At 38.8% G+C, this 24070-nt stretch overlaps 1 protein-coding gene across 1 annotated transcript in view; it reads left to right on the top strand.

Annotated features, from left to right (window-relative positions):
* CCDC14 (coiled-coil domain containing 14) overlaps positions 1-24070 on the top strand; it is a 79335-nt gene that overhangs the window by 8580 nt on the left and 46685 nt on the right. The window contains exons 2-6 of the mRNA XM_006869369.1: positions 3606-3661; positions 3960-4032; positions 4540-4609; positions 23340-23576; positions 23680-23774. Coding sequence (XP_006869431.1) covers positions 3606-3661; positions 3960-4032; positions 4540-4609; positions 23340-23576; positions 23680-23774 — 531 coding nt within the window. The remainder of the gene's footprint in view (positions 1-3605; positions 3662-3959; positions 4033-4539; positions 4610-23339; positions 23577-23679; positions 23775-24070) is intronic.

Below are 24070 nucleotides of genomic sequence, written 5' to 3'. Positions count from 1 at the left end.
TTTGTCCTCAAGCTGACGTCTTTTTTGCTCTTCAACACTAAAAAGGTCTTGTGCAGCAGATTTGCCTAATGTAATACATTGCTTGATTTCTTGACTGCTGCTTCCGTGAGTGTTGATAGTTGATCGAAGAAGAATGAAGTCCTTGACAACTTTAATCTTTTCTCTGTTGATAACAATGTTGTTTATTGGTCCACTAGGGTGCCAACATAGATATACCTACCAAACGAAAAGACACCAAGAGTGTGATATAGAAACAAGCAGAGCTCATTTACATGGGCTTTTATTTCCATGATGTTGGGTCTTGCTGTGGGCTTCAAGTCCCTCTGTCAAATTCTGTATTATCTCAAGGAGAATTGTAACTCTGTCTAGTTATTTTAATGAATTTTCAATAGCATTTTAGGAGGGAATACATTTCATGTATTCAAGCAAATAATAGGATATTACATAACTCCAGAAAGTTTGGTAGTTGCTGCTGTCTTTGGATGAAATATGTAAACATGTCAAGTAAAATTATAAACGCAACTGCTTAATTGGTCATCTGTGGAGAGTGTAAAAAGGAAGGTGAGTTAGGGACTTTAACTCATGTCTTTTAAAAATTATATTTTGAATTGAGATTTACTGGATTTAAAATTGTTAAAATATGAGAAGATATACTGTGAAGAGTCTCCTTTATTGCTCCACCCCCAAATAAAAAGTTGCTGTGGAGTTGATTCCTACTTATGTTATCCCCATGTGTATCAGAATAGAACTGTACTCCATAGTCATAGTATTTTTAAGGCTCTGACCTTTTGGAAGTAGATCCCCAGGATGTCTCTTCTGAGGTGCCTCTGGGTGGATTTGAACCACCAAACTTTCAGGTAGTGGCTGAATGCTTAATTATATGCACCACCAGGGGCTCAGTGTCCTTCCCCAGAGACTGACTGTATTTCTTGTTCTTAGGGAACTCCTAAGAAAATGTGTTACTGCTGTTATGTGCTGTAGAGTCAGTCCCGACCCATTGCAATGCTTTTCAGGGTTTCTGAGGTGCAGCTGGTGAGTTTGAACTGATGACCTTGCAGTTCAAACCAACTTTTCAGTCCAGTGCATTAACCCACAGTGTCACGCATATACAAGCAAATACATATTTTTCATTTTTCTCTATGTAAAAGGTATCCCTTTTACATTACCTTTAAAATAGGTCTTTTTTTTTTTTTTTTCCCAATTGCTAATGGAGACAGCCAAAGTGCCCATCAACTGAAGAATAGATAAACTGTGGTACATACTCAAAATGGAATACTATGCTAACCTTGAAAAATAACAAGCTGCAAGCTACCGCATAACATGGATGAACCTTGAGGACATTATGTTGAGTGAAATTATTCAGTGACAAAAGGAGAAATACTGCATAGGACCACTACTGTAAAAGACTAAGAAAAATAACCTGTACTAAAGTTGGGGAGGATTCTTTGATGGTTGCTAGGATATGGGGGTGGAGCACAGGGCAGGGAATAGACACAGGATAGTTTGGGTATTGGGTAGGGGGGCAATATACAAGAAGGGAGAGGGGGATGGAAGAATAAAGTAGATGGGAGAACTGTTAGGCAGGTTTGCATGGGCTAAGTGGGACTGAGGTAAATAATGATGCATGCACAACCTTGAAACAACAGGGCTCTGGGACATAGGGATTGAGACATGGTTGGAATGGGGAAAAGGGGGAAATAATGTTAAGATGCTTGGCTGTCTTACGAATCTTGGTTTTCCTTGCATTATATTTTAAAATAGACACTTGAGGTGGGAGAGAAAGGAATAGCCAGAAATATCACCATAGAAATCTTGTAAGTCTGTCTTCTGCCTATAACTGATTGGAATACCTAAAATGGGGCTACAACATGCCCAGTGAAGGAGGCTTCCTGTGGAGCCTCTGCATTACATAAGACTATAGGTGGAATCCTGAACCACATCCAGAATCTTCAGAGGTGTGAAATTGCCACTTGAAAGAATGAGCCGACCAGCCTGGAAAGGCTAGAAGAACAGAACACACTTCTTAAAAGAAAGACCTACAGGAAAAATACAAAACAATATAGGCAGACTGACTGTTACTACAAGAACAAGCAAGTTGCTTGTCCAGGTCCCCTCAGTGCAAACACCCATCCAAGAGTAAGACTCAACGGGAATACACGCTCTGATTCGTGACCATGTTCGTCATCGATAAGGGGAATTGAGGGAAAAACAGCAACACAGCTGCAAGCTAAGCCCTACAGCATTCAATAGACTCCTGTGAACGCGGGTAGAGAACTGGTTGGCCAGTAGTGTGGCAAGACCTGGGGACTCTTGGGCCCAGAGTCAGTGACATAGCCACAGAGGACTAGAATGGAGAGTGAATCATCCAGCTGATAAGAAGAGAGGGCATATGCACAAGAACACCCACACTTGCGGCTTCAATGACTGGATTATCAGAGCTCAACTAGAAGAAGAAAGAAGAAGAAAAAAAGAGTAATCTGATACAATTTGATGAACTTGACCTACACCTATCAAGCTTTCAAGAGGAACCTAGATCCAGAGTATATGGAGCTTTCAAGAGGAACCTAGATCCAGAGGATGTGGAGGAAGATAGAATCTCCACTGAGTAGTATCCAGTCTGTCTAGGCGGGGCTGATGAAAGGAAATGCAGATAGATTTCTTGTGATACAATAGTGAATAGTTATCAGGACTGATTATGAGGGTTGCAAATGAGGTAGACGTTTTGTAGCAAAGAGGGGAGTGATTAACTCCCTGGGACCATCAAGGGAAAAGAGCAGAGAGCGGGACCCTACCCAGAGAAGCAGTGATGCCTGAGGTGATGTGGAGAGATGGAGCGAGCAGCTGGGGACTCTAGACCCAGAGAGGGAGAGCAACTGTGTGCTGATTACCGGGGGTGGGGGGTGGGGTATCAGGCTTGTAGGTTATACTATTTCGTTGGTTGATGATGCATGGAGGGGATTGTAACCGTGGCAATGAAACGATATATGATAGGATGAATGTAAAACTAATGTTCTCCCTTGTAAACTATCACATAATTCACAATAAAACATTTAAAAAAACTGCTATATGAGTTTAAAAAGAAGGGATGAGATGTGGATGAAGAGGAGTGATGGTTTCCATGTGTAGGCCTTTTTAGGTATTCTAAAGAACTTGGATAAAAGGGGTAAAGAGTCATAAACTTTGGCCTATATATTAATAAACTTGTATTTTTGACAAATTTATAGAAATTATAGTCCCAATTTACTGTAGTAATTATTTTTGTTAAATCTCAATTTCCTTAGCTTCAATAGACAAGGATCAAAAATATGTATTGTTTGCTTGACATTTATATAGAACAAATAGTTTATTGTAAAAGTGAAATTGTAAGTGAATTTTCAGGGTATGTCTTAGTGACGGCTCAAATAGACCAATGATTGTGAGAATGGTGCAGGACTGGGCAGTGTTTCGTTGTGTTCTACATGGGATCAGTATGAGTTAGAACTGATTCTGTCGTACCTAGTAACAACAACAACAGCACATCTATAAGAAATAACATTCTGTCAAGACAACTCATTGAAAATAAAAGTATTTGTATACTTACTATAGTGTAATGCATTATGTCATAGGTATTATCTTCAGGAAGACACACTGGACCTGCTAAATTAACAAATGGGAAGAAAGGGTAAGTACTTAAATAGTTTACAACTTAAGAAAATCCTAGAGGTTTTTTAGGTCTTTAGGCTGGACTACATTTTGGCCTATTTCTCAGAACTAAATGGACCTCCACCCTAACAGCTTTGGAGAGGAGTCTCTCACATCCACCCTGATCAGTCATTTTTGGATTAACAGTCTTTACGAACTTTATATAAGTCCATTCTTGGCCAACCTTTTCTGAAAAGAAAATGACTATTTACTTAATGTATTTTGGGACAAAGTCTATTTTTAATATTTGTAAGAATATTAACAAACTTTTTTTCTAGGACCCATTTAAGGAAAGTGTCACGTTTTAATGCAGATTCTGGCTGTCCCAACCACTCTGATTTGGAAAATCAGGTAAGTTTAAGTGTAATAGACCCAATGCACACTAATTAGTCTTAAGTTGAAAACTAAGAAGTGGTAATAAAATACAAAGATAGAGTTTAATTGGTTTATGGCAGTGAGTAGTGATAATGGTAGAGTTCTGGTCTTCCATATAGGAGACTGAGGTTCAGTTCCCTGCCAGTGTACCTGTCTGCCAGTGCTGGCTGATGTGTATCTGTGAGGCTAAACAAGTTTTAACAATGTTTCTAGACTTAGTCTAGGAAGAAAGCTTGGTGATGTACTTCCAAAACTCAGCCTATGAGAACCTGATTATCTGAGCCCATTATACATGGCATTGCCATGGGTCAGAGCTAACTTGGCAGTAGCTAATAACAAGGAAATATGAAGGCTTGCTGCTTTAAAACACATTTTCTACCAATAACTAATCCTTATAAGTGAGGAATCTTCAAAGTTATATATTGTTTTTCCTGCACTAAAATTTTCTATACAAAAGTGTTCTAAATGATTTTCTCGTTACAGATTGAAACTGTGCAGGGGCTTGATGGTTGCGCTTCTTTGCTGCAGGATATTTTGAGAAATGAAGACTCAGGTTTTATTTTTTAAAATGCTTCTTTGCTGATCACCTTTTAAAAATGAACGTGTTCTATTAGTTTTAATGAATTTTTGTTTTAATTGTAAATAGGTTCAGAAACAGCGTGTTTAGAAAATAGATACAAATTCAACTCCAGAACTTTAGAGGGCAAAAGGTATGGATCTAAAAAGAAAGGACCTGAAAATCACACGAATCCTTCAGCTATGTGGAAAGAAATTTGTAAGCATTTTTCTCATTTATTTAAATATAATCTATCTTGTAACTCTGGGAGTTTTGATAAATTACCAAGATCATGCAGTTGTCTTTTAGTTTACCAAAGTATTGGTTATTCAGGAGTGTGAGTGAGTATGCTTCTGTTTATTTCTAATCTCTGAATGGAATCCTGGAGTGGCACTGTGGGTTAATGTACTGGGCTGCAAAGTTGGTTTGAACCACAAGGTCAGCGGTTCAATGAAGCTCACCAGCCATTCCTCAGAAACCCTATACTGGGTTGCTGTGGGTCAGAGCCAGCTCGATGGCACATAACAACAGCAACAACGGTTCTAATATCTTCTCAATTTACTGAATTCCAGTTAGAATACAGAGTATGTAAGAAGGGGACAGCCCAAGTTGGATAAATAAGGAAGGAAAGGGGACCTGCCATTGACTGATGAGGGGTGTGTAGCTAAGGGTAGTTATAGCTGCACAGTTAATTTTGCTGGCTTAACTAAATGTAGTAATTTAGAGAACAGTTTAGAACAAGCAGGTTTTGATGATGTTGTTGCTGGGAGGCCTGTAGAACAATGTAGCTCAGGATGGCAATAACAAAGTCCAGAATGTGAATTCAGAGGGAGACAAATGGGTCTAACGAGTGCCACAGTACAAGGGGGCCTGAAATGTCAGCACAGGAATGCATGCTCATGTCCACCTTGGGCAAGGGTGAAGTCTAGAAAGTCACCTAAGGCTGTAAGGCAAGGATACGGAGAAAATGAGCTTTTTGGAGTAGAGGTTGCTGTTCTATAGACTGTCCTGAGTTTAGATGACAAAGGCAGAGGAAACAAGTTACTTCAGTTCTCCCTAACCCCTCTTGGAAACCATATTTAGCCTCATGTTATCTCTAATGTGGTTGAGGTGGTATCCACGAGCTGCATGGGGCTGTAAAACCAAAACCCATTGCAATGCAATAGATTCTCATTCATAGTGACCCTATAGAACCGAATAGATTGTTGCACAGTGTTCCAAGGCTGTAATCTTTATGGGAGCAGACGGTTCCATCTTTCTCCTAAGCAGCAGCTGATCAGTTAGCAGCCAAGCATGGCACCACCAGAGTTTTTCATCCACGTGGCTCTTGTTGTCATTGTTACATGTCATCAAGTCAGTTCTAACTCATAGTGACACTGTATACGACAGAATGAAGCATTTCCGGGTCCTGCACCATTCTCACAGTCATTTCTGTTTTTGAGTTCATTGTTGCAGCCACCATATCAGTCCATCTCCTTGTGGGTCTTCCGTATTTTTGCTGACCCTCTGCTCTACCAAGTATAATGTCCTTCTCTGGGGACTATTCCCTCTCCATGACATGTTCAAAGCATGTGAGATGAAGCTCCTCCTCGCTTTTAAGGAGCATTCTGGCTGTGGTTCTTCCAAGAGATTTGTTTATTCATCTGGCAGTCCATGATATGTTTAATATTCTTGGTCAACACCATAATTTAAAGGTTTCAGTTCTTCTACAGTCTTCTTTATTCATTGCCCAGCTTCTGCATCTCAGTAGAGCAATTGAAAATACCATGGATTGTGTCAGGTGCACTTTCGTCTTTAAAGTGGTATCTTTGCTCTTTAACATTTAAGGGGGGTCTTTTTTTTTTTTTTTTTTTAATGTTTTATTGTGAATTATGTGATAGTTTACATGGGAGAACATTAGCTTTACATTCATCCTATCGTATATCGTTTCATTGCCATGGTTACAATCCCTTCCATGCATCATCACTCAACCAAAGGATATCCCCTGCAAGCCTACCCCCGGTTGTCAGCACACAGCCCCTCTCCCTCTCTGGGTCTAGAGTCCCCAGCCACTCCATCTTACCACATCATTGTCTCTGCCTCCATCTCTGGTGTCACTGCTTCTCTGGGTAGGGTCCCGCTCTCCACTCTTCTCCCTTGATGGTTCCAGGGACCTCCCTTCCTTTTCCTATAAAACATCTACCTTTATAGTCCCAACCCTCACAGTCAGTCTTGATAACAATTATACAGCATTGTATCACAAGGGACCTATCCCATCTCCTTTCATCAGCCCCACCTAGACAGATTGGATACTACTCAGTGGAGATTCTACCTTCCTCCGCACCCTCTGGATCTAGGTTCCCTCTTGAAAGCTTGTAAGTCAGTCACCCCTATTTTGGGTAGCCAATGTCTAAGTTGCCCATCCCTGTCTACTCTGTGTATGGAGGTGGTGGAAATGATACTCACTGTAAAGATTTGTTCCCTCTTTTGAGCTACTGCATCCATAGGTGTAGGTCAAGTTCATCAAATTATATCAGATTACTCTTTTTTTTCCTCTTCTTTTCTTCTTCTAGTTGAGCTCTGATCATCCAGGCATTGAAGCCAAGTCAAGTGGGTATTATCTGCAAGTGTGGGTGTTCTTATGCATATGCCCTCTCTTCTTATCAGCTGGACGCTTCACTAAAAGAGGTCTTTTACAGCAGATGTGCCCAATGCTCATGTGGCTGTAACCACTACTACCTGCTGCTGTCTTATTTGATTCCAACTCTTAGCAACCCTATATAAGGTTTCCAAGACTGTCAATCTTTACTGGAACAGATAGCCCCATTTTTCTCCCACAGAATAGAGTTTCCAGGGAGTGGCTGGTGAGTTTAAACACCAACCTTGAGATTCAAACTCACCTTATGGTCCAGTGCTTATCTTACAGCGCCGCATTGTTGTTAAGTGCCTTTGAGTTGGTTTTGACTCATAATGATCCTATATATAGGGTTTCCAAGGAGCAGCTGGTGAGCTTGAACCGTTAAGCTTACAGTTCAAACAGACCTTGCAATCCATCACTTCAACTCACAACACCACACCAGGACTCCCACTTCAAATAATGACTCAGAGCTGAATTTTAAATGTTATTTAATTTCATTTAATTAAAAAATTCATTAACTGACCCCTACCTTATACCAACATTCTATAATAAAATATAATGAAAGTTATATAATTTAAAATTTTTGCAACTTCACATTTTCTAATAGTTGGATTAAATCTGCTTTTTCACCTGTAATAGTAGTGGTGTAAGTTGCTTTCAACTTTATTCTGACTCTTGGTGACCTCTTGTGTGCAGAGTAGAACAATTCTATAGTGTTTTTAATGTTGTGACCTTTTGGAAAATTGATTTTATATATGTCTTTACTTTTGTAATGTGACTGTTGGAAATTTATTAATTATGTATCTTTCATTATATTTTATTATAGAATGTTGGTCTAAAGTAGGGGTCAGCAAACTATAATCAGTTTTATTTTGTAAATAGTATTTATTTTGTTTACTTGTTTTATTGAACAGAACCATGCTCATTTATTTACATATTTCTCATGGCTGCTCTTGTGCTACAATGGCAGAATTAAATAGTTGTGACAGCAACTTGTGGCATACAGAATCTAAATTATTTACTGTCTGACATATTTAAGAAAAAAGTTTATCGATCACTGATCTACACTATTAAAGAAGAAGCCTTGACTGTTAACTGTAAGGCCGTAGTTCAAATCTACCAGCAGTACCATGGGAGAAAGATGAGGCTTTTGTTCTCATAAAGATTTAAGCCTCTGAAACCCTATACCAGGTTTGGAACTGACTCAGTGACATACAACCACCAACAACCACTGTATAAAGAAGGAGTCCTAATGTGGTACTGTAGGATAAGCTCTGGACTACTTACTGCAAGGAGTCCTGGTGTGTCTCTAGGGGTTAATGTGCTGGATTGTTAAGGTCAGTGGTTCAAGCTTACCAGCCACTTCTCAGGAACCCTGTACAGGGTCTCTATGGGTCAGAATCTACTCGACGGCACGTAACAACAATAAGTAATTGCAAAGTCAGTAGTTCAGACCTTCAAGATGCTTCTCGGAAACCCCATACAGGGTCACTATGAGTCAGAACCGACTTATAGCATTTAGCAATGATGTTTAAGGGAAGGAAATCTGGTGGTGTAGTGTGTTAAGCATTAGACTGCTAACTACAAAGTTAGTGGTTCAAACCCACCAGTCTCTCCACAGGAGAAAGATAAGGCTGTCTGCTCCCATAAAGATTCACAGGCTTAGAAACTAAGGATAAACAAGGTTGTGTGTGCCATCTGCATTTCACAGGTTGTTAATGAATTTTCCTCCAATCCTGATGCCACAATCTTCATATAATCCATTTTTTTAATTTGCTCAGCATATAGCTTGAATAAATATGGTGAAAAATATAATCCTGGTGCACACCTTTCCTGATTTTAAACCATTCATTGTCCTCTTGTTCTGTTGTCTCATGTAAGTTCCTTATGAGCACAATTAAGTGTTCTAGAATTCCCATTCCTCAAGATGTTACCCATAGTTATACACATAGTCAAATGCCTCATAGTCAGTAAAGCAAAAGTAAACATTAAAGAAAAAAAGAAAGGAAGGAAGAAACTCTTAAAGAGTAATACTCCTCTGTTCTGTTGGGTCCCTCTGAGTCTCAGTCAACTTGACGGAAGTTGGTGTGTTTTTCTTTCTTTTGGAAATGTACAAAGGAAGGCGTGGTGGCACCCACTGCCTAGTCCTCTAATCTACTGTTTGTGTCAAGGCAAGTTCTTTTTGTCCAGGTTACCCTTCCTCAGGGAACTCTTATCTGGGATGTAGGTAGCTGACCATGGCTGCCAGGTTAGCAACGTGTTGGACCCTGATGTAACTGCTTCTGTCTTTTAGGGTGCTGCCAACATAGAACAGATGGCAGTGCTCAACTGAGGATCATTTTAGAAGAGTTTCTTTATAGAGGGACTCAGTACCAAGTTATGAGTGGGACATAGGGAAACTAGAGGGATAATGCAGTAGCCCTGTTCTAGTTGTGGCAGATGCAGTGTTACCATCCCTAGTCCTGGTGTGGCACTATAGGATGAGCACTGGACTGTTAACTGCAAGCTCAGTGGTTCAAACCCACCAACTGCTCCTTGGAAACCCAATATGGGGTCACTATGAGTTAGAACTGATTCAGTGTCACATAACAACAACAGCAAGGCCTTAAGGGATAAGAAGAGGAATGGGCTACTGTGAACAAGACAGTATGTAGGCTGCCTTGAGTAGTGAGCTTCATTTGAGAGACACAGCTACCCCAAGGTGGATTTACAGAGAAGGATTCACAAATAAATACTCTGATGTCATGCTTTTCACCTTTGATATGCACAAGACTCTTATTGACTTGAACTCACTAGTAGCCCTTTAGTGAATATTGTTGATAGGTTGTTTATTGCTGAGTAGGAGTCCTGGTGTGACTTTGTAGGATAAGCACTGCACTGCTAACCTCAAAGTAATTTCTTTAAACCTACTAGGCACTCCTTGGAAACCTTATATAGAATTGTCTTGAGTGGAAACCGGCTCAATAGCACATAGCAACAATAACAATTCCATTGTATGTATGAACCTCTTCATTGCTTTTAGAGCAAGCTGTAAAAAAAAAAAAAAACAAATTCTGTTCTTTATGCTAGGGAGAAACTACCTCATCCCGCAAAGTTGCTTGCTTTCTTGGCATATCCAGCAAGTCATGAAAGAGCAGGAGAGACTTTTCAACAGTACAATCAGTATAGATCAGCATCCCAGGAAGAACAGGGTGGAGATGAGTAGAAGGTGAGGTTGGCAGGGCAGAAGAAAGATATCTGGCACTTTGAGCCTCAGCTATTAATTCTCATTTGGATTAGAGTCGTATCAGCAGTTCTAACCAGTGAACAGGGTTAATATTATTATGTTTTCCCCACACATTCCTTAGAAGAAAGGCCCTGCTTCCCATAAGACAGTCTCCTTTAACAGTAGCAGTATTAGAAATTAGTTCTCATTGCTTTATTTATTCCTAAAGCTGACTCATAAGAAGTAGGCATTCCCTTCCCTTTGATTCAACTGCTCTTATCTTTATTTAGTTTACCAAACTCTGTAGCACTATCTGCATGGTTTTTGCTCTATTATAGTGCTCAACAATACACATAAAATAACAAGCTCAGTGCTTGCTGTCTTTTACATATTATCCTAAACGAGGTAATCATAATGGAATTTTAAGGAATCTCATACAGCATGTTAAGCAGTAGCTGTATATCATTTAATGTTAACATACATTATCTTGCTATGTGATGCTAACTCTTTTCTGGAGCATCCTAAAGTACTTTCTGTCTAGAACTTGCCTGTTTATTATGTATCTGGAGTCAAGTAAGTGGACCCTGATACAGAATTAGAGAAAGGAGTCAGAGCTGTAGCTCCAGAAATACATTGAGTTTACTTAAAAGTGCTCTTGACATTTAAAGGAAAAAGTAAAAAGTTTTTTAAAGTAGCAACTGCATTGAATGCTTTGGGTTTGTGACAGCTTTTAGTAGCATATTGTTGCTCTCACTTGGGGAAAATAAACCACCACAGCAGAATCTTTGAACTTTGATTGCCCCCATCAAACCCATTGTATTTCAAATTGTAATGGTATGGTGTGGTAGGTATGGTAGGTAAGACTCCTGGTGTGGTGCTGTGGGATAAAGCACTGGATAGCAAGGTTGGTTTGAACCACAATGTGGGGATTCAAACTCACCAGCTGCTCCTTGGAAACTGTGTAGGGTTGCTATGAGTTGAAACCAACTCACTGGCACTTCACAATAACAACAGACAGTGGAGCATCATCCAGGTAGAATGCAAGGAGTAGAAAAGTTTTTTTTACTAAATAAATAAATGCACATGAATTCTAGTGTTTTATGAATAAGCTTACCAACTGACTCCAAATACATATATTGCCATCCTTATCAGTTAGGTCAGATGTTCTTGGAAAGTGCTTTGGTGGAATGAAATAAGAACAACAACAACAAAATAACTTCATTTTGTGTAGTAACAGGCTCTTCTTGTTAATGGTGGTGGCTTGTTTGTTTACTTTAAAATTGTTTAGCAGCAATATAAATGTAACCCTTTATATCAATTTGCAGTATGACCTATCATGTTTTCTAGGCTTTTTATCTTAAATCTCAACATTCAACATTACTATTATAGTTTCATAATAAGAGCACATGATCAGTCTTTCTCAAGCTTAGATTTTTAAGTAATTTGTTTGGTATTGATCAGTTTGTTTGATGATGGCATCTGTCTAGCAGAAAGGCTTGCTATTATAGCTCAGCTCTATCAGAGATTAGAAAAAGGAAAGTATATGAGAGCCAATGCCTTGGAGTGGGAGTGTGAAATCTGAGAATTCTTCAAACCAGACAGTTTTAATTTTAAGAGGCTAAATATAATCCTAAAACAGAAGTGAGACCCAGAGATAGGGAAGAATGGAAGACTTCAGGGCTGGTGTGGTGCTGTTTATACTTTCAGGCCTACAATCTCTGATTGGAAGACCCATGGGTTAACTCTCATCTTGCCCTCCATCATTTTAAATTTAAAAGTTAAAGTATTTTGGAGGATACATTTGTATTTGGTTTATTAATACCATTGAATTTCCAATAAGAACTAAAATATTTTTATAGAAATTTGTTTAACCATTTTTGTTCTAGCTCATCTGTTCGTATAATGAAGAATACCGTCCCTGCAAGGTTTTAATCACCACCTTTCAGGAAACATACTTAGTGATATCAGGTACTTAGTGATATCAGATAGGAAGATTTATGAATACCAAATATTTATTTGTTTAAAGATTTTACAGCCATTTGGCAATAGATGAAACATTTATTCAGTTCTTACTATGAGCTGGACATTGATCTAAATGCTTTATAAGTATTACCTCATTTACTAATTCTTGAAACAACCTTGTAAGAAAAAACCAAATCCACAGTGATTGAGTCAATTCCAGCTCTGTTCCTATAGCAACCCTATAGGACAGAGTTGTTGTTAAGTGCTGTCAAGTTGGTTCTGATTCATAGTGACCCTATGAAGGGTTTCTAAGGAGCAGCTGGTGGGTCTGAACCACTGACCTTGTGGTTAGCAGTCCAGGGCTTATCCTACAGTACCACACCAAGACTCCATAGGACAGAATAGAAAACTGCCCATATGGTTTCCAAGGCTGTAAATCTTTACAAATGCAGACAACTCATCTTTCTCCTTCTGTCCCTCTGAGCAGTTGGTGGGTCCAGGCTACCCACTTTTGGCACTTTTTGCTGTGCCACCAGGACTTAGGTTTCGTTATTTTAATTTTTTTTTTTAAGAAAAAGACTGTTAAGTGAATATTTAGCTATGAATATGGGTGGTGATTCAATGCTTCCATTCTCACTTTTGAAATGCTCTGTTTCTGTGATTGCACTTCCTAGGCCAGCATTTACAAACTTTAACACTTATTAGCTGAGAAATATTGGGAAAATTACTCTTCTTCATCAGAAAAAAATGGTGATAGGTAATAAACATCTTTTGAGATAAACCTTTTGCAATAGGTACTCTTAATAAAAGTGTATTTTAAGATAGGACCCTTTCATAAGAGAACTCTGAGGTGTAGGTACTCTTAACACCATTTTTTTTCTTTTCAGGTAAAAGAAGGAGTCTAGAAATGTGACATAATTTCCCTATACCACAGTTTATTTACTCATTTCTCCTATTGATTAGAGTCCTGGTGTGGTGCTGTGGGTTAATGCAGTAGACTGCAAAGATTGTTTGAACCCCAAGGTTGGTGGTTCAAGCTCACCAGCTGCTCCTTGGAAACTCTATAAGGGTTGTATGAGTTGGAACGGACTCAATGGCACTTAACAACAACTGTTGATAGCTATTTGGGTGTTCAAAGTTTGGGGCTACTACGAGCATGAATCAAAAACTATCTGTACTCTGGTTACATTAAAACTCCTGTCCATGTCCATGACTGATGATGATTCTGTCGCATAGACCAGTGACAGTGGATTATGTGGCAAATCAGCCATGGCTCTGCCTATGAAATCATCCACAACAGACTTGGGTTTCAAAAAGTTTGTGCAAGATGGGTACTGAAACAACTTACGGAAAAGCATAAACAGAAGTGTTTAGACATCTGCAAACAAAATTTGTACCAATATTCAAAAGGAAGGTAAAAGTGACTTTAAAAACATCATTACTGGTGACGAGCTATAGATTAATCACCACAAACTTGAGAGTAAACAGCAGGATATGGGATGGAAACATCCTCAGTCACCGACCAAGAAAAAGTTACAAAGTCAACCATCAGCTGGAAGATTGATGCTTACACTTTCTGGGATTTTCAAGGGCCGGTATTGCAACACTACCAGGAAAAAGGTTCAGCAATCAACAGTGCTTGTTATAGTGAGATGCTCACTGAAGAGCTGGAGGCTAAACTTCAGCTAAAACGTAGAGGACTATTATCCAAGAGCATTGTGATCTTGCATGACAATGCAGGTCTGCACACCTCTGCCCATACTGCTGACATTCTGCAAACCTTCCTTTTGAGGTGTCATACTTTGTCATACTGTGTTGACTTGTATGTTGCTGTGATTCTGGAAGCTGTGCCACTGGTATTTTAAATACCAGCAGGGTAACCTATGGTGGACACGTTTCACTGGAGCTTTCAGACTAGGACAGACCAGGAAGAAGGAAAGGCAGACTACCCCAAGGTTGGACACTGAAAACTATGAAAAGCAGTGAAACACTGTCTGATACTGTGATGGAAGATGAGCCCCTCAGGTTGGAATACACTCAAAATACAACTGACGAAGAGCTGCCTCCTCAAAGGAGAGTTGACTTTACTGATGTAGATGGAGCAACGCTTTCAGGACCTTCATTTACTAATAGGGCACAACTCAAATTGGAAGTCATCAGAAACAAAATAGAATGCATGAAGATCAATATCCTATGTATTGACTGAAATGGAGTGGTACTACCATTTTGAATTAAACAGTCATATGTTTTACTATAGAATCCTGGTGTGGTGCTGTGGGGCATGCGTTGGACTGCAAATTGGTTTGAACTATAAGGTCGATGGTTCAAACTCACTGACCACTCCCAGAAACCATATACAGGGTCACTATTGGTTAGAACCGACTTGATGGCACACAACAGCATGGTTTACTATGTTGTGAATGACAAATTGAGTGGTAGCATCACTTTTATTGTCAAAAAGAACATTTGAAGATCTTCCTTGAAGTACTTAAGACAATATCCAGATATCTGTAAGGAAAATCAGTTAATATGACTACTCAGATTTATGTACCTACTGCTAAAACCAGGAATCTGTACCTGGACCAAGAGGCATTTGTTTGAACATAAACATGGGAACACTGAATGTTTTAAAATTAAGAAAGGTGTGTGACAAGGTTGTATTCTTTCACCATATTTATTCATCCTGTATTCTAAGCAAATAATCCGAGAACCTGGGTTATATGAAGAAAAATGTGGCATCAGGATTGGAGGAAGACTCATTAACAACCTGTAATATGCAGATGTTACAACCTTGCTTGCTGAAAGTGTAGAGGACTTAAAACATTTATTGATGAAGATCAAAGAGCACAGCCTTTGGTACGGATTACATCTCAAGGTAAGGAAAACAAAAATCCTCACCACTGGACCAATAAGCAACATTTTTATCAATGGAGAAAAGATTGAAGTTGTCAAGGACTTCATTCTTCTTCGATCAACTGTCAACACTCATGGAAGCAGTCAAGAGATCAAATTACATATTGCATTAGGCAAATCTGTTGCACAAGACCTTTTTAAAGTGTTGAAGAGCAAAAAAGATGTCAGCTTGAGGACTAAGGTGCGCCTGATTCAAGCCATGGTATTTTCAATAACCTCATATGCATGCAAAAACTGGACAGTGAATAAGGAAGACCGTAGAAGAATTGATGCCTTGAGTTATGGTGTTGGAGGAGAATATTGAAAGTGCCATGGCCTGCCAAAAGAACCAATAGATCCGTTTTGGAAGAAGTGCAGCCAGAGTGCTCCTTGGAGGCTAAGATGGCCAAACTTTGTCTCTCATACTTTGGGCATATTGTCAGGAGGGACCAGTCGCTGGAGAAGGATATCATGTTTGGTAAGGTGGAGGGTCAGAGAAAAACAGGAAGACCCTCAATGAGATGGACTGGCCAAGTGGCAGCATCGATAGACTCAAGCGTGGCAACAGTAGTGAAGTTGGCCCAGGATCGGGCAGTGTTTCATTCTTCTGTGCATAAGGCCACTATGGGTCGGTACCTACTCGATGGCACTTAACAACGACAACAACTAAAACAAGTGATTAAAAAATTGAGGAATTCTAAATTGAATATGCCTGGTGTGCTGAAGGATCAGCACTAGACTGCAAACCACAATATTGGCAGTTCAAACCCACCAGCTGCTCCATTGAAAACCCTTTACAGGGTCAGTATAAGTCAGAACTGACTTGATAACACTTAAGAACAAACACCACCACCAGTTTCTTCAATGTGAAATTGATCAATGATGCAATCAATATGCATTGATTGGAAAGCAAAAGTTGGAAACAAAAAGGAAGAATATTTTATTGGAAAATATGATCATGGTGAATGAAATGATGCTGGAGATTGCATGATAGAATTTTGCAAAACCAATGACCTATTCATTGCAAATAGCATTTTTTCGAGTACATAAATGGCACCTATACACATGGACCTCACCAGATGATGGAACACACAGGAATCAAATCTGCTACATCTTTAGAAAGAGAGCTTGGAGAAGCTCAATATCTTTAGCCAAATACAAGGCTAGGAGCTGACTGTGGAACAGCCCATCATTTGCTCATTTGAGAATTCAAATTGAGACTGAAGAAAATTAGAACAATCCACAAGAGACAAAATACAACCTACAATAGATAGATTCCACCTGGATTTAGAGACTATATCAAGAACGGATTTGATGCATTAGACACTAATGACTAAAGACCAATGAGTTGTGGAATGACATCAAGGACATCATACACAAGGAAAATAAAAGGTTATTAAAAATACAGAAAAGACCAAAATAAATGTCAGAAGAGACTGAAACTTGCTTTTGAATGTAGAGAAGGTAAAGCAACTGGAAGAAAGGGTGAAATAAAATAGCTGAACAGAAAATTTCAAAGGGCAGCTCAAGAAGACAAGGTCAAATATTGTAATGAAATGTGTAAAGACCCGGAGTTAGAAAACAGAAAGGGAAGAACACACTCAGAATGGTTAAAAATCAAGAAAGTTGTACATCTGAGTTGCATCATTTCACCATGCTTATTCCAGCTGTATGCTCAGCAAATCCAAGAAGCTAGATTATATGAAGAACAATGTGACATTAATATTGGAAAAAGTCTCCTTAACAACCTGCAATATGCAGATGATACAGCCTTGCTTGCTTGCTTGCTGGAAGCAAAGAGGACTTAAAATACTTACTGATGAAGCTCAAAAGTATTTATTTAGTGTAGCCTTTAGTGGTGGTGGTAGTGGTGTGCCTTTGAATCTGTTCCAATTTAAAGTGATCCTGTATAGAGTTTCTGAACCTGTAAATCTTATTTAAGGAAACAGAAAACCTCATCTTTCTCCCACAGAGTAGCTAGTGGATTAGAACTTCTGGCCTTGTGGTTGTAGCCCAACATATAACCACTGCACTACCAGGGTTCTGTCAGTATTGACTGCAAATCAATGTAAAGCAAATGAAAATCCTCACAACTGGATTTTAACATAAACATCATGATAAACAGAAAAGACTGGTGTCATCAAAGACTGCATTTTGCTTGCATCCACAATCAAATGAAAGCAACAGTCAAGAAGTCAAATAACATATTACATTAGGTAAGTCAGCTGCAGGAGACATTTTAAAAGTGTTAAAGAGCAAATATGTTATTTTGAGGATTAAGGTGCACCCGACTAAGACATGATATTTTCAGTTATCTCAGATACGTGTGAAATTTGGACAGTGAGTAGAAATAATCAGAAAAGAATTGATGCATTTGAATTATGGTATTAGCAAATAATATTGAAATGTGCCATGGACGGCCAGAAAAACATAGTCTGCCTTGAAAAAAGTGCAGCCAGAATGCTCTTTAGAAGTGGGGAAAGAGAGACGACTACTCTGGTACTTCAGACATGTTGTCAGAAGGTATCAGTTCTTAGAGAAGTTCTTGGTAAAGTGGGGGGTCGGCAAAGAAGGATCGAAATAGTGGCAACAACAGTGGACTACTCAAAACAATTGTGAGGTTGGTGCAGGACTGCGCAGTGTTTCATTCTGTTTCCATAGGGTTGCCATGAGTTGAAATATACCTAACAACAATAAACTGTTATGAGCATATTTGTATGTATCTCTTAGTGTCCCCAGTGAGATGGATTGGACAAGTGGCAGCATCGATGGACTCAAGCGTGGCAACAGTAGTGAGGTTGGCCCAGGATCAGGCAGTGTTTCGTTCTGTTATGAGTTGGTACTGACTCGATGGCACCTAACAACAACTCAGTGTCTTCTGCTCAGCTAATAAATATTAAAGCTTGCAAATTCCAGCTGAGGAAGTGCATTCACAGGAATAGTGTTCTTAAAAGGAAGCTCATTCAATCCAAATGGAAGCATTGAATTGCCTTCCATATTCATAATCAAATATTCATTTATCAGGTTTTTTTCTTTAAAATTTCCCTCCATTTTTACTGGATGTGGTACATCATCTTTGTTTAATTTTGAGGGATCTTGCTTTTTTGCATACATTTTATAAATTCAGCATTGTTTTTATTCCAACAGACTATGTTTCATAAATGTTAAGTGCTGTCCAGTCTGTTGTGACTCATACTGACCATCTATAGGGTTTATAAAGCTTTAAATCTTTGTGGGAACAGAAAGGCTCATGTTTCTCCCATGGAGCAACTAATGGGTTTGAACCACTGACCTTGTGGCTTGCAGTCCAGTGCATATCCTCTGGAGCCACTGGGCTCCCTATGTTATATATGCTGTTGCTGTTCAATGCTGTTGAATCAGTACTAACTTCTAGTGGCCTTATGCACAACAGAATGAAACACTGTCCGGTCTTGCACCTACTCACAGTCATTGCCACATTTCAGCCCATTGCTGTTGCCACTCTGCTAGTCTATCATGTTGGGGGTTTTCTATTCTTCGCTGACTCTCTACTTTATCAAACATAACATCCTTTTCCAGAGACTGGTCTCTATTGGTAATATGTTGAAGTATGAGATCTGGCTTGAACCTCTGGCATTTCCCTGGCAATATACTGTTGCAGTCGTTTTTGAATTATCTACATTTCGTTGGGTTACCTGTCTTTGGAACGAGCACAGATATGGATCTCTTCCAATCAGGTAGCTGTTTTCCAAATATCTTGGCAAGATGAGTGAGTGCCTCCAGTGCTGTGTCAGTTTGTTGAAAGATTTCTCTTTGTATTCTATCAGTTCACTGTCTTGTTTTTGCCAATGCCTTAAGTGCAACTTGCACTGCTTCAGTATCATTGGCTCTTGATTATATACTATCTCTTGAAATGATTGAACATCGACCATTCTTTTTGGTATGGTGACTATGTATTCCTTCCATCTTCTTTGGAAGCTTTCTGCATCATTCAGTGTTTTGCTATTGTTAAGTGCCGTCAAATTGATGCTGACTCATAGTGACCCTTTATAGGGTTCCAAGTAGCAGCTGGTGAGTTTGAGGTGCCAGTCTTGTGGTTCAAAACGACCTTGCAGTCCAGTGCTTTATCCCACAGCACCACACCAGTACTCCATTTTTCCATTGTTGTGAAGTGCCATTGAGTCGGTTCGGATCCATAGCGACCAGAATCCTTCACTATCGAAAATGGAAGTTTGAATTTTTTTCTTCAGTTCCCTCAGCTAGAAACATGCTGACTGTGTTCTTCATAATGGGTTTTCTAACTCCACGTCTTCGCACATTTCATTATAATATTTGGCTTTCTCTTCTTGAACTGTCCTTTGAAAATTTCTATTCAGTTCTTTTCCTCATTTATTTCATTTGCTTTAGCATCTCTATGCCAGAGAACACATTTCAGAGCCTCTTCTGACACCCATTTTGGTCTTTTCCTTCTTTCTTGTCTTAATGACCATTTGCTTTCTTTCTGTATATTATTCTTGATACCATCCCACAACTCTTCTGTCTTCAGTAATTAGTGTGTAATGCATCAAATCTGTTCTTGAGATCATATCTAAATTCATGTGGGATATGTTCAAGGTCATGTTTTGGCTCTTATAGACTTGTTTTCATTTTCTTCAGTGTTAGCCTGAACTTGTATATGAGCAACTGATTGTCTGTTCCACAGCCTGCCCATGCTCATCTCCCTCCACAGATGTAGTCAGTTTATTTCTGTGTATTCCATCTGGTGAGGTTCATGTGTATAGTCGTCTTTTATGTTGTTTAAGAAAGATATTTGCAAAGAAGAAGTCACTGGTCTTATAAAATTCTATCATGTGCTCTCCAGCATTATTTCTATCACCAAGCCCATATTCTCCATCACTAATCCTACCTCTTTGTTTCCAACCTTTGCATTTCAATCACCAGTAATTATCAATATATCTTGATTGTATGCTTGATCAATTTCAGACTGAAGAAGTTGGTAGAATTCTTCTATTTCATGTCACTAGCTTTAGTGGTTAGTATGTAAGTTTGAATAATAGTTGTATTAACTGGTCTTGTAGATGTATGGATATTATCCTATTACAGACAGATCTTGAAATGTTCTCTTTGATGATGAATATAACACCATTCGTCTTCAATTTACCCTTCCCGGCATAGTAAACCATGTGATTGTCAGATGCAAAATAGCCATTACCAGTCCATTTCAGCTCACTAATACCTAGGATAGCGATGTTTATGCTTTCCATCTCATTTTTGACAACTTCCAATTTTCCTAGATTCATGCTTTGCACATTCCATGTTCTGATTATTAATGGATATTTATAGCTGTTTCTCCTCATTTTGAGTAGTGGCCCATCAGCAAATGAAGGCCCTGAAGGCTTTACTCCATTCGTATCGTCACTACTTGGAGTCAACTGTACTTTGAGGAGTCAGCTCTTCCCTAATCATGTTTTGAGTGCTATCCAACCTGAGGGCTCATCTTTCAGCACTATATCTGACATTATTCTGGTGTTAACAGTGTTCCACTGCTATTCATGAGGTTTTCCGTGACTAAATATTCAGAAGTAGTCAGTCTCTCCTTCTTCCTAGTCTGTCTTTGTCTGAAAGCTCATCTGAAACCTGTCTACTGTGAGTTATCCTGCTGTTATTTACAATACCAGTGACATAACTTCCAGAATAACATCCTGTATGTATGTATTTGTTGTTAGTGCCACCAGTGGGGTTTTCCAGGAGCAGCTCTTGTGTTTTAACCTCAAGCATTGTGATTTGCAGTCCAGTGCTTTTGCTATAGCATCACACTATATATATATGTTGAGTCCTGGTATGGTTCTCTAGAGTAAGCACTGGACTAGACCACAAGGTCAGTTTGAAATGCAAAGTCAGCATTTCAGACTTACCAGCTGCTTCTTGGAAACCACATAATATGATTTCTGTGAGTCAGAACTTACTCTATGGCTCTTAACACAACAATAGCAATATCTATATGCTTATGTTTATATGTAGAGAGAGAGGAATTCCATGTGTTGTTGTTTTTAATTAGATATTAAAATTTTTGTTTTAATTGAGGAATAGCTGTTGTAAAACAAGTATATCAATCTCAGTAATTATTTTTTCATGGGAATACCCTGTGTAGACTACCCAGATCAAGATACAGAAATGTGTCAGTACTTAGTAAGCTCCCTTCTCGCCAGTATCCTCACCTCCATCACCTATGCTTTCATGCCTGTGTAACCACTTATCTCACTTCAGTGGCTTGTTTTGCCTGGTTTTGAATTTCATGTAAACAGATTCACTCACTATATACTCTTGTATCTGACATATTTCATGAAATCTTCATCAGTTGAATATATTCAGGTAGTTGTGTCTATATTTTGTGTGTGTGTGTTTGTTTTTTGTTTTGTGTTTTTTTTTTGCTATGTAGTGTTTCATTGTATGTGACAATTTATTTCCTTATATACCCATTTGCATTGAATGAGCTGATTCTAGCTCATAGTGACCCTGTGCAACACTTTACTTTCCCTATTCTACTGCTGATGGCTACTTGAGTGATTTTAGTTTTGGGTTCCTACTAATAATGAACATTCTTCTACATGTCTTGTAATGGACATAAATCACTCATTTCTTTGGGGTGTATACTCAGAAGCAGAAATACTTTGTCCAAGAATTTGTGTGTTGTTTGTCCTTGGTGGTGCTGCTGGTGTGCCCTGGACTTGGTTTCAACTCAGCAACCCTGCACATGGTTTCCAAGGCTGTAAATTTTTATGGGAGCAGAAAGCCTCATCTTTTTACTGCAGAGCGACTGGCATTTTCAAACTGCTGAGCTTGAGGTTAGCAGCCCGACTTGTAACCACTATATTACCAGAGCTCCTGTTGGTATGTACTGCCAAAAACTATATATTTAAAAAATATATTTGTACCTTGATAACCTATGATCTTTCAGAACATTCTGATTGCTGTAATTAGTCTTTTAAAAAAACATTTCAAAGGGGTATAATAGGGAGATACAATTCAATTTTGGCACTGATCCATAGAGTGGTGCTATGTAGAAAATATTGCTGCTTTTCATTTATTAGTTCATTAATAGGAACTAGGCTTCTGCTTTGTATGTAGACTAATACCAGCCTCTATGGGAGAAAAGAATGAAGTATAAGATACAGCCAGCCCTGCTAAAGAAGCTTTATAGTTAAGTCAGAGGGACAAGAGTATGAAAAGATAAGCATTATAGGGCAGTATGTAAGTAGGAAATGATTTGTATGGATAATATGTGCTCTGGGATGGAGAAGAACAGTCACTGGACTGCAATGATTAGAAAAGGCTTTCTGGAAGAGTCAAGACTTCAGCTGAGCCTTGGTGACAGGGTAGAATTGAATTAAAAGGGATGGATCAGCATGAGCAGTTATAAAAAGGTGAGAAAAGCCTGTTGGGTAATCACATTGGCCTGGCAAAAATGAAAATTTGGGGTTGAAGATCTTGGGAAGATAGTTTTGTTGTTGATGGTAGACGCTGTTAAATTGGTTGCAATTCATAGAGACCCAACAGAATGAAATGCTACCTGGTCCTATGCCATCCTCCAAAGTTAGTTGGAAAAGTAGAACTTGAAGACCAATGTGTAGCCAAAGTCCTTATATTCTTTATGATCTCTAAGCTTTGATTTTCCCTGCAATCAAAGCATCAGAATTGCTATATTTTGGTTTTCCTATTCCATTGTTCTCTGGGAAATAAACTGGGCCAGGCCAACATGGGAAAAAAAAAAAATTACTGGACTTTAGAGAGAAAGTAACACCCTCAAGAGCTTCTGTATCAGACTGTATTGAAGGAGAAATGCCACAAATAGCATTTAGTGGCGCTATTAAGGATAGCATTCTAATTTTTGACTAGGGAAACAATTCATTACCTACCTACTTTGAAAAGACTTTGAGGTGATTTTCCATAGAGGTGGTAGCATATCATGCTGAATTGGGCTTCTGACAGTCTTTTATATTCCTAAGATCCTATTCTACAAATTGTTGAAAAATCATATTACAAGCATTTTTTTTTTCTGTCTTCCACATTAGTATCTTCAGATAATAAGAAAAAGACACCTAATGAAGCTACTGCTAGAAATGAAAGAGACTCATCAGACATAGCACAGAATCAGTCATTGCAAGATCATTATAGAATGTACTCACCCATGATATACCAAGCCCTCTGTGAGCATGTGCAGACTCAGATGTCACTGATGAATGACTTGGCTTCAAAGAACAGCCATAATGGAATTCCTGTTATACCTACCCTCACAGTTTCTGGTTCTGGTCAGTATGAATAATGTTTTTAAAAGCATGAATATAAGCTCTAATTAAATTGCTTGGTTAATGTATGAGATCTGAGTGAATTTCTCTCCCTCTTACCTTTTAGAATCTCAGGCAACTCCACTTTCCAGTTATGGCTTATCTACCTCCACCCCAGTCTTGTCACCTCAGCAGCCAGCCTGCCCACCAGTGGTTCATTCTGTGGGTACAGTTTTTATACTATATAAGGAATTACTGGTTTGTAAAAACCGTCATCTTAGTAAGGAACATTGAATATACTACTATATCTTAATGCAATAGGATTTTTGTGTTTTTCAAGCTTATTAGAAAATAACTGTTTATTAAGGTAGGATAGAAAGCAGAAGAGCGTAATAGCAGGAGGTGTGGTGGGACAAGGGTGGAGATCAGTAGAAAGAAGAAATCACGCACCCACCCCCACTCCCCAAGTACCATTTCTATATACACATTGATAGTGTGCTTTCCAATCATTAAATTAT

The sequence above is a fragment of the Chrysochloris asiatica genome, unplaced genomic scaffold (genome assembly GCF_000296735.1).
Source record: "Chrysochloris asiatica unplaced genomic scaffold, ChrAsi1.0 scaffold00130, whole genome shotgun sequence".
Taxonomy (NCBI): Eukaryota; Metazoa; Chordata; class Mammalia; order Afrosoricida; family Chrysochloridae; genus Chrysochloris; species Chrysochloris asiatica.
This window is presented reverse-complemented; position numbering and strand designations above follow the sequence as displayed.